This window comes from Hemiscyllium ocellatum, chromosome 8, assembly GCF_020745735.1.
Source record: "Hemiscyllium ocellatum isolate sHemOce1 chromosome 8, sHemOce1.pat.X.cur, whole genome shotgun sequence".
Lineage (NCBI taxonomy): Eukaryota > Metazoa > Chordata > Chondrichthyes > Orectolobiformes > Hemiscylliidae > Hemiscyllium > Hemiscyllium ocellatum.
The window spans coordinates 110,613,154-110,625,348 of NC_083408.1; the positions used below are offsets into that span (position 1 = coordinate 110,613,154).

General features: G+C 41.2%; 1 protein-coding gene across 3 annotated transcripts in view; it reads right to left on the reverse strand.

Annotated features, from left to right (window-relative positions):
- ttc7b (tetratricopeptide repeat domain 7B) overlaps positions 1 to 12,195 on the reverse strand; it is a 351,966-nt gene that overhangs the window by 81,143 nt on the left and 258,628 nt on the right. For all 3 annotated transcript variants that reach the window (XM_060829465.1, XM_060829463.1, XM_060829466.1), the window contains one exon: positions 11,313 to 11,453. In XM_060829465.1, coding sequence (XP_060685448.1) covers positions 11,313 to 11,453 — 141 coding nt within the window. The remainder of the gene's footprint in view (positions 1 to 11,312; positions 11,454 to 12,195) is intronic.

A 12,195-nucleotide genomic window follows, 5' to 3' on the forward strand; every position in this document is an offset into this window, starting at 1 on the left:
CACTACTATCATAGGGCAAGCCAGACAGAGAACAGCCAGGGAATTCCTAGAGGCATGGCATTCATCCACAAATTCCATCAACAGACACATCGACCTGGACCCAATATACCAATCACTACAGCGGACAGCTGAAACTGACACCCGGAAGCGGCAAGGACAGACCACTATAAATGCCGGAAGAAACATCAAAGAAGCGCTTCGCAGGAGGCTCCACAGCACTGATGATGTCTCCTAGCCAGATGACGAAACGTTTGCAACAAAAACCTCCAGCTCGGCGAACAGAACCACTACAACAAGCACCCGAGCTACAAATTTTCGCACAAACTTTGTATTAGAATTGAGTAAAGTTAACTACAAAGACATGAGGGAGGAGTTGGCCAGAATTGATTGTAAGGGGAGCCTGGTGGGGGAGATGGTGGAGCTGCAATAGCAGGGATTTCGGAGGGTAATTCAGGAGACACAGCAGAAATTCATTCCAATGAAGAAGGGACGTACTCAGGGGAGGATGAGGCAACCATGGCTCATAAAGGAAGTCAGGGAAAGCATAAAAGCAAGTAAAACAACATACAATGTGGAGATTAGTCCAGAAGCCAGAGGTTTGGGAAGCTTCTAAAACCTAGTATAGAGGATAGCCATAAAAGCAACAATGGGAGAGTTGATGCAATAAGACAGCTAGCTAAAAAATATAAAGAAGACTGCAATAGTTTTTTTTGATATCTAAAAGGTAAGAGAGAGACAAGAGTAGACATTGAACATCTGGAAAATGAGGTTGGAGAGTAGTAACGGGGAAAAAAGAAATGGTGGAGGAACTGAATAGGTACTTTGCATCAGTTTTCAGCATGGAAGACACCAGCAGCATACCAGAACTTCAAGAGAGTTAGGGGGCAGAGCTGCATGTAGTTGCCACCATGAAGGAAAAGGTACTGAGGAAGCTGAAAGATCTGAAGGTGGATAAATCACTCTGCCTAGATGGACTACTCCCCAGAGCTCTGAGGAAACTGTGAAGGCATTGAAGGTGGTTTTTCAGGAGTCACTAGAGTCAACGAGGCTTGTCATAGGAGTGTTTGAGGCTTCTGGGTTTCTACCTAATATAGTTTAGAAGAATGAGGGGTGATCTGATTGAAACTTGCAGAATACTGAGAAGCCTGGATAGGGTGGACAGAGAGCAAGGACCCAGGGCACAGACTCAGAGTGAAGGGTTGACTTTTTATAACTAAGATGAGGAGGAATGTTTTTAGTCAGACAGAGGTGAATCTGTGGAACTCAACGCTGCAGAGGGCTATTGAGACCGAGTCATTGAGAACATTTAAGATAGAGCTAGATTGGCTGTTGATGGGTAAAGGATGAAGCATTATGGGAAGGAGAATAGAGTTGAGAAACATACAAGTCATGATGGACTGACAGAGCAGACTTGATGGGCTGAATGGTCTACTTCTGCTCAAATATGTTATGGTCTATAGGTATTGTGCGAGAGAAAGGGTGAGAGCAGAATTGCAGGAAACGGATGAACATGACTAAGGATCCTGTGAACCATGATTTTGGAGAATCTGTGGTTGAGGAAAGAGGTGGATATTTTTGAGGAAGGTAGGGTCATTAAAACAGATATAATGGAGTTGGAGAAACTGAGAGAATGGAATAGAGTCTTTACAGGAAGTGGGGTGTGACTATGTATGATCCTGGAAGCTCTGGGAGTCAGTGGTTTTGTAATGCATGTAGTGCAGTGGCCAGTCTATCTTGGAAATGGAAACAGAGATGTTGAGGAAGGGAAGGAAGGAGATACAGATGGAAAAGCACAGCAGGTCAGGCAGCATCTGAGGAGCAGGAGAATCGGCTTATGCCCGAAATGTGGATTCTCCTGTTCCTCGGATGCTGCCTGACCCGCTGTGCCTTTCCAGCACCACACTGTTGACTGATCTCCAGCATCTGCAGTCCTCACATTCTCTAGGAGACGTAGATGGACCAGGTGAAGGTGAGAGAAGAGTGGAAACTCGAAATGAAATTGATAAACCTTTCCATTTCCAGACGAGAGGGGGATCTAGCACCGATGATGTCATCGATGCTCCGAAGAAGAGTTGTGGGTGGGTCCCAATTAGGACTGGAACAAGGAATGTTCTATGTACTCTACAAAGAGGCAGGTATAACTGAGGTCCGTGCGGGTATCCAGGGCCACATCTTTGACCTGAAGGAAGTGAGGGGAGATAAAGGAGCAGTTGCTCAAAGTGAGCATGAGCTTGACCAGATAAAGGATGCAAATGGTTCAGGTCTTTTTTCCAGGAAGAAGTGAACAGCCCTGAGGCCATCCTGATGTGGGATGGACGTGTAAAAGGATTCATGTCCATGGTGAAGGGGAGGCGGTTGGAGCTCGTGAACAGAAATTCTGAAACTGACATGAAGCATCAGAAGAATCGTGGATGTAAGTGGGGAGGGACTGAACAAGGGGAGGAAAAATTTGAGTTGTGGTAGTAACTGTGGGGCAGGAGCAGGTAGAAATGAGAACTTCTGCCACGGTAGTTTTGTTGTTGGTTTGGGACAGAAGCCACACTGTGGAATCACAATCTCAAGGTGAGTATGCTGATTAGATTTACCTGGTTGATTTGTATGCTGATTTTATGGATAGAACTGCAAAAGCATTATCAAATTCAAATGGCTGGTGAAACATTTGATAGCTGGTATGATCATGGGAAATAGTACTTTCGAGAAGACACTGTGATGAGACAGGTGGACCATGAAGGGCTTTTTTATCCTTGTAAATTGCACTGTAAGAGTTTTCAATTACCTGATATCCAGCTTGGTTTTAAATGGATTGCAAGATGAAGAGAAGACTGAGAAGCAAAGAGTTTTATGCCTTTGAGATCTCAGGAAAGAATGAGTTGGAGTAAAAGATAATTATTTCCACAGTAAAGCCAATAACAATGCTCCCTTGTGGTCATCCCAATTTTAGTACAGCTCTTATATCTCCTACTCCTGTGCTTGAATTATGTGCTAGGCTCGATCCATTATTTTTAAAAAAATCTAATTTGACCTTCATGGCCGCTTCAGCTGCCTGGATCCTAAGTTCTGGAAATGCATGTCTCCTAGTGTCTTTTACTTTCTTTAAGACCTTCCTTAATATCCTGAATTAAGCTTCTGTTCTTCTATGCCACTATATGGCTCAGTATCAAATTTTGTTCAACTGCATTCCTGAGGCGCACTTTGGAATGGTTTACATAAAGTGCTGAAAAAATACACGAGATTGTTGTCTTTTGGCAACACCATTAGCAGATCATTTCAATTTATATGCTGTACTATAAGACCATATCGGAGCAGAATTAAACCAGCCAATCGAGGCTTCTCTACCATTCAAAAACAGCAAATTTTGTTTTCAAACCATTCTCCTGTCTTCTTCCCCTTACACATCAAGCTCTGTCTTAAATGCCCTCAAAGACTTGGCCTCTGCAGCAATGCATTCCACAGATTAACCACCCTGTGGCTGACAAAATTCTTCACCTCAATTTTCAACTGTTGGTCCTTCACTCCGAGGCTGTGGCCCGGGTCTTAGTCTCTCCTACTAGTTGAAACCTCTTCTCAGAGTCCAGTCTGCCCAGGCTTCTCAGTATTCGGTAAGATCTCCCCGTCCTTCTAAACTTCATCCAGTACTGACCCAGAGGCCTCAGCCATGCCTCATATGACAAAGCCCTTCATTCCCAGGATCATTCTTGTGAACCTCCTCTGGACCCCCTCCTTAAGTATAGGGCCCAAAATGCACACAACATTTCAAATGCTGTCTGACCAGAGCCTTATACTGCCTCAGCAGTACATCTCTACTCTTAAATTCTAGACTTCTAAAAATGAATCCTCACTACTGTACAAGGCTGTTGCACTACCTGTCTGATTTCAAATCCTGCATGAACTATATTAAACTTCTAAAATCAAACTAAAAACATTCTGCTTGCTACTGCTGATACTAGCTCACTCTCCATGGCGCTCCAATCAGCTTGAATACATGAAGACTGGATGGTATAGGTAATAGGTAAAGTCACCATACTCCTATCAGTCTATGTTGCTCTCTTAGAGAGAGACAACTTGTGGTGGTTTAACCTGAGGGTCACCATGCCTCAGATAAGGGAAGATGTTGAGAAGGAGAGTGGTAACTTCAGCTGTTGGTTAGTTCAGCTGGCTGGATGACTGGTTGGAATGCATTGTGATGGCAAAAGTGTGGGTTCGATTCATGCAGGGTAGAAGATGGCATTAGATGGAATTGTAATTCTGACAGACACAGAAAGTCAGGATTGAAGGAGTACTGATATCATGAAAGGCTGTAGGAGGTTATACATAGACAGGAGGTGAGACCACTGAGGGATTTAGACATACAAGTTGGCTTATTTCCCAATAAATACCTCCTTTCCAGATTTGTTCTGTATTTCAATAATAGAATTATGACTCACTGAAATATGCATCCACAATGGGATGGAAGAAAGTGCTTTTGGTTAATATTTAAATGCTTCATGATGAATACGTCATCTTCTTACAGTGACACATACAGGAAACTAAAATTTCGGTGAGTTAGGAGCTGCCAGAGTTTCACAGAAATCATCTACATGGAAGCTGATCAGAAGGTGTTTACTTCCTCCGTATGTTCAAACTGATTATTTAACTTTCTCAGAGCTGGATATCTTTTGGCAATACAAGTATTCCATTCGACAAGTACATTTTAAAAAATATTTTGTTTGAGAGTTTTATCTTTGCACCTTTCCAGAGTAAGGAAGTGAATTTGAGATGAGATCTCCATTGCCATAACTATTCTAAACCTACCTGGTTTAACATTTAAACAAAGCCTGGCTGCTGTCAATTAGCATTAACCTGCGAAGACCTCCTTAGCAATGCCTTTATCAGTCAGAATCTATTTGTCAGGAGAAAATGAGGACTGCAAATGCCGGAGATTAGATTTGAGAGCGTGGTGATGGAAAAGCACAGCCGGTCAGATTTGACGTTTCAAAACATCCATTTTCCTGCTCCTTGGATGCTGCCTGACCAGTTGTGCTTTTCCAGCACCACACTCTCGACTCAGAATCTATTTTCTGGATCAGTGGCGCTGGAAAAGCACAGAAGTTCAGGCAGCATCATCGACGTTTCGGGCAAAAGCCCTTCATCAGGAATAAAGGCAATGAGCCTGAAGTGTGGAGAGATAAGCTAGAGGAGGGTGGGAGTGGGGTGAGAGTAGCATAGAGTACAATGGGTAAGTGGGGGAGGAGATGAAGGTGATAGGTCAGGGAGGAGAGGGTGGAGTGGATAGGTGGAAAAGGAGCTAGACAGGTCAGACAAGTCTGGACAAGTCATGGGAACAGTGCTGAGCTGGAAGTTTGAAACTAGGATAAGATGGGGGAAGGGGAAATAAGGAAACTGTTGAAGTCCACATTGATGTCCTGGGGTTGAAGTGTTCCGAGGCAGAAGATGGGCGTTCTTCCTCCAGGCGTCTGGTGGTGAGGGAGCAGCGGTGAAGGAGGCCCAGGACCTCCATGTCCTCGGCAGAGTGGGAGGGGGAGTTGAAATGTTGGGCCACGGGGCGGTGTGGTTGATTGGTGCGGGTGTCTCGGAGATGTTCCCTAAAGCACTCTGCTAGGAGGCGTCCAGTCTCCCCAATGTAGAAGAGACCGCAACGGATACAATAAATGATATTAGTGGATGTGCAGGTAAAACTTTGATGGATGTGGAAGGCTCCTTTAGGGCCTTGGATCGAGGTGAGGGAGGAGGTGTGGGCACAGGTTTTACAGTTCCTGCGGTGGCAGGGGAAAGTGCCAGGATGGGAGGGTGGGTTGTAGAGGGGGGTGGAGGGAACGTTTTTGCGGAAGGTGGAAAGGGTGGGGAAGGAAATATATCCCAGATGGTGGGGTCTTTGTGGAGGTGGCGGAAATGTCGGTGGATGATTTGGTTTATGCGAAGGTTTGTAGGGTGGAAGGTGAGCACCAGAGACGTTCTGTCCTTGTTATGGTTGGAGGGGTGGGGTCTGAGGGCGGAGGTGCAGGATGTGGACGAGCTGCGTTGGAGGGCATCTTTAACCACATGGGAAGGGAAATTGCGGTCTCTAAAGAAGGCGGCCATCTGGTGTGTTCTGTGGTAGAACTGGTCCTCCTGGGAGCAGATACGGCAGAGGCGGTCAACCAATCAGCACTCTGATTCAGCATCAATGTTGATTTTCCCCTTCAATTTGTACTCCTGTGAAATTTGTGTCTTTTTACAGCAATGATCACATTTTAAAATGGAAAACAAGTGGGAGATATTGGCAGACTATTAATGTCACTGGACAAGTAATCCAGAGTAATCTAAGGATACTGGTTCAAATTTCATCATTATATCTGGCAGAATTTCCATTCAATTAATAATGAATTCAAATTCAATTAATAAAACTTGAATTCAAAGTTACAGAATCATCAGTGTTGACTATTATGTTATCATTGATTATAGTAAAAACCTATCTGATTTATTTATGTTATTTAAGGAAGGAAATCTGCCACCCTTACATGATCTGACCTACATGAACTCCAGATTTACAGCAATGTTAACTCTCAGCTCTCAATAAAGCCCAGCTCGCCACTCAGTTCAAGGGAAATTACTGTACATCCTTGAGTAATAGTTAAGCTCCCTAAAAGTTGATCCTCTATTTCTGGCTACGAAAATCTGGAATTTTCCATATATCTCATGTAAAGGACGACCCTAGTTCTTCACAGATAACATTTCTGAGTCTGTGCCGGCTGTCCCTCTTCCTGGACTTGCCAGTCTGCTGGTCATCCTGCTCCGCTGCAGGTCTTCCAGTCCACTGACCATCGCGCTCCACTCCGGGTTCTTAGAACTACCGTAATTCTTTTTTTCTTCATTTGTTTGTTCAGAGATCAATTGAGCTGCTGCTAATGATATGGCATGAATTTTAGCCACTTAAAAGTAGCATCCATGTAATAGTTGACCCCATAAATTTAACCTTGAAAGGTACTCAAAAATTTGACTATTACTTGAGTATATATGATAGAAATATATGCAACAAATGCTTATTTTGGCAGTGACAACCACATCCAACAAATAATTTTTTTAAATCTGAAAGATCCAATAAGAGCCTTGGCTGACTAACATTAAATTTGAAATGGTGTTTGCACCACAATAGGTACAGAATTAAATAGCTTTTCAGGCTATTTTGTGGAATTGAAGTCCACATTTGTCGCCTTGTTTGCAAAATAAAAGTCGATGGATCTCAATCTCAAAATCTTCAAATGTTTCCAGCAGCTGATGTCTTTGTGAGAACAATGTTCCATATATATAATCTCTTGCTTGCATAAAGAACTGAATTCCTAAATGAATTAGTGCTAATTTTAAGATTTCACCCTCTTGTTCTGAATTCCCCCAGTGACTGCACTTCATCCAACTTATCGGTCTCTTTTATCATTTTAAATCTTGATTTAAATGAAGTCTGTTGCTGAAAATATCCAGTTCAATATTAGATTCTGCACGTCCATACAAGACAGTTTGAGCGATACAACTCTACAGCATAACCTATTGAGTTAAAGGAATGAATTGAAGATATCTCAAAGGAAGAGCATTCCACCACTTAGAGGAACTAATTGTGGTTTATCGTGTACCTTAACCAACAGGTTGATATCTAGCCAATAAATTATTTTTGGTATGCAGTCACAGCTGTTTTACAGATCAACAATTTGCACTCTGCAAGGTCTCACAAACAGCAAATGTCTACAAGAGCAAAAGACCACATGGTCTGGAAATTTGAAATGAAGGCAGAAAATGATGTACTCAGTCAGACTCTGTGAAACAGAGTTAATGTTTCTGATTCAAAATCTTACTTGAGAACTTCATAAACCATATCCAGACATTTTTTCTATTTATTTTCTACCAATTACATGACTGTTAGTTAAAGTTCAGTGACAGAAACATCGATTTCTAGTTCAAAAAAAAATAATTTGTCACAATTTCAGATCAACAAATTGAAACCTGTAATAATCAAAAAAGAACCTCAGCAAACACTCCAGAGTTTACTCTTGCAAAAACTGCTTCTCTTTCGCATTTATTTCTTTAGTATAGAATGATACTGAGGTGGGATTTGAACCTTGTCCCCAGAACATTACCTGGTTCTCTGGATTAGTAGCAACAATATCACTACAGCAACAGGTTCTCCACTAAGAGGATAATATGCAATGCATAAAATAAATATAGTCTAATAGCCATTACAGACACATGGATGGAGAATCACATGGATTAGGACCTGAATCTTGAAGGGTACAGAACATTTAGGAATGCCAGGAAAGTAGAAAATTTGAAGCATGGCTCTGTTAATCCAAGACAAGGGAGACTTTAAGTTCAAGTAACCAAGGTGTGAAGATATTTGGGTCAAATGATAAACACAAAAAGTCACTTGTGAACGAAATGTACAGGCCTCCTAATAAAACCACCCAGTAAGGGAAGGAAGAAAGAGAGCTTATCAGAAAAGCCCAACACTAGTTTGGAAGATTTTAATTTAAATAGACCGGAAATTTCAGATGGGCAAAGGTTGCCTAGTTGAAGAGTTCATAGAATACTTTCAGTTTAGTTTTTTAGAACAGCATATTCTGGAGCTAAGTTAGCAGATTATGCATGCAATGAGATAGTTAATTAATGAGCTTATGTTGAAGGAACTCCTGGGTAGAGCAACCGTAATGTGATTGAATGTTGCATTCAGTGAGTTTAAAGGAAAGAGAATTGGGTCCAATATAAAATATAAAAGTGCATGAAAGCAGAATTATCTATAGTGAATTGGAAAACTAGGTTAAAGGAAAAGGTAACAGAGATGCAGTGGGAGAGAGTGAAGGGGATATTTCAGAATACACAGAACAGACGTATTCCAATAAGTTAAAATCTATTCCTAGGCACATACCCATGATCTCGTTAAGTACAGATATTAAAGATATTATCAAGATTAAAGGAAAAACATATACTATGCAAGGACAGATGGCAGGTCATAAAATTCAACTGAATATAAAAATAGCAAAGAATGAGCAAAAAATTGAAAAGGGAAGAATAGAGTATGACAAATCTACCCAGACATATAAAAATAAGAGTTTTGTAAACATTTAAAGAAAAATGAAGTTAATAATGTTAGCATTAGTCCTATAGAAAGTGAGACTGGAAAATTAATGGAAAACAAGTAAAATGAACTGAACAGACATTGTGCATTATTCTTTACTGTTGAGTATACAAGTAACATTCTAAAGTAATAATTAATCAGGAAATAGAAGGTAGGGAAGAACTCAGGAAAATTATAATCACCAGAGGAATGCTATTGAATAAATTGTTGGAGCAGTGGGGCAGATAAGTGGCAAGTGGTCTGGATGGACTTCATCTTGGGGTCTTGAAAGAAATGGCTAGTGTGATAGTTGGTGCATTAGTTTTAATGTTCCCAAACTCTTCTGATTCAGGGATAGTCCAGTTAGATTGGTAGATAGATAAAACTCTACTTAAAAAGGAAGGCAGACAAAAAGGAAACTATAGCTCAGTTAATTTAACATTTGTCATAGTGTTAGAAGTTATTATTATAAAAGTTATAGCAGGGCATTAAATAATCAGGCAGAATCAACATGATCTTTAGAAGGGGAAATCATGTGCTCTTTAATGTGGCACATATGGTTTGGAGGAAGGGGAACCTGTATATATATTCTGTACCTACATTTCTTGAAGGCCTTTGATAAGATATGACATCAAAGATCATTACAGAAAGCAAAAGATCATGGTGCAGGGGGTAGCATATTGACTTGCTAACAGGAAGAAGATAGTAGGTGTAACTGGGCCTTTTTCAGGTTGACAAGATACAATAAGTGGTGTGTCACACGGATTGGGATTCGGACCTCAACAGCTCCCATGGTGATATGTTCCTTATCAAGCAAAGTCTTGATTTGAAAATTTTCATCCTCGTCTCTGTTATCTCTGCCAGCCCCAAAAACCTTTGAGATCACCATGTTCCTCTAATTCTGACCTCTTTTGTTTTGTCAACTCTAAGTGCTCTACCTTTATCTGCCTAGGGCCTAAGCTCTACAATAGCCTTTCTCTACCTCACTTTCCTCCTTTAAAGTCCAAGATTTGCCCAAACTAATCCAAATTTACATCCCTCCATTATCATGTTCAACCTACCTCTGTAACTTTCACCAGCCCTACAATGCCAAAATCACCCACAGAATTATCCATTCCTCTTAAACTAGCCTCTTGTGCAGCCATGACATACCATTAGTGGACTTTTCAGCTTCTTCATTCTCCCACTATTAATTTCCTTTACTAATCTTCTGTGTCTCTCCATCTCTGTCTCTCTCTCACAATTAAGCATCCCCTTAAAGCATCTCTTTAACAAAAGCTTTTGATCTGCTTGCCAACTATTTTATTTAGCTAAATTTCTATTTTTCCTTATGGATTTACGAAACAACTCGAGAAGTTTACCTCAAGAATTTAAGAAATAGAAGCATAATTAGATTAGATTAGATTACTTACAGCGTGGAAACAGGCCCTTCGGCCCTACAAGTCCATCCCGACCCGCCGAAGCGCAACCCACCCATATCCCTTACCTAACATACGGGCAATTTAGCATGGCCAATTCACCTGACCCGCACATTTTTGGACTGTGGGAGGAAACCAGAGCACCTGGAGGAAACCCACGCAGACATGGGGAGAACGTGCAAACTCCACACAGTCAGTCACCTGAGGTGGGAATTGAACCCGGGTCTCTAGCGCTGTGAGGCAGCAGTGCTAACCACTGTGCCACCGTGCCGCCCATCAGGCTATATAATAGACTATATAGCCTGATGAACATGCTCCAGTATTCAATGTGATAATAGCTGACCCTGGCCTCAATTTCACTTGCCCACCTGCTTCCCACATCACTCAAAATCCCCTGAAAGTGCACAAATCTGCCTGTATTTACCCCTGAAGCATCTACCTGAGTGACAGAATTCCAACTCTTTGAGTGAAGTAATTTTTCCTCTTCTGTCTTAACTGATTGGTGTCTTATCCTGAGACACTGCCTTCATGTTTTAGATTCCTTAATTAGTGCAACTTGAATTTTCATTTACATAATGCTTTTTCATGCTACTTTGCAACACATTGCTCAGTGCTAGTATTCGTCAAATCACATACTTTCTAACTTACCATGAAGATGCACCAACAATGTTGGAGAATTTTGCAGAAAATGCTCAGATATTTTGAAAACAATGCATGTGTTGGGAATTTACTTTGCTTATTTTTAACTTCACTTTCATTTTACAATTGAAGATAAAAAAGAAATCAAGAGTGGTGCAGAATCACTGAATATTAACCTGCATGCAACCAAATCTGGGCCAGAGTCATCCAAGGGTGCATTGGTCCCTGCCTTGGCATACTGCTCTGCAAGGATGAAGCCACCTCAGACAGTGCTTGCTCCACTCTTGAGGCTGCGATCGACGTGGCATGCACTGAACCTGCAGGAGTGCAAGATAGAGGACCATTAATGTGTGACATCAGGCTAAAGCTTTACAAGGACTCTATACAAATGCAGAACTAATGAGACATTACAATACTTCACATTATCAGACTCAACAACCACACACTGAAGCAGCTCTTCACTTGTCAATCTAAACTGTCCTTTCTGATATTTGGGGTTACATACACGAAAATCTACCTCTTTAGACTGGGTTTTAACCTGGTCTCAAATTTCAAATGTGGCTCATTGTCAAATTTGATAATGCTTCTGTGAAGGGCCTCAGAACGCTTCAACAAACATGCCATATGCATGCAGGATGCTGTTGTTTAATCAGAATGTTATTTTCAGTATTGCATTTTAGCTGAAACTGCATGAGCAAGAGACTAAAATGCTTCAGAGTTTTATTTTTATTAGTGGTCTGGAAGGATACTAGTTAAATTATATTAATCGGATATATGGTTTAACAATTAAATTGCAAATGGAAATAAACAAATTGCAGGATTTGCAAGTGAATGCCACTAAAAATAAATAGGTTACCCTTTACTTCTCTAACAGGATGAGATTAATTGTTGATTCCTGATGATTTATAACCTATTAAAGATTTGATTTTAGCTGAAGCCTTTGATAGGATCACAGTGAAAGTAAACTGCAGTTGAACCCAGCAATCCTAACTCGATTTATTTTTGGCTAATTTCTCATTTGGTTAACAGTCCCATGGTGATGCTGCCTACAGTGCCTGT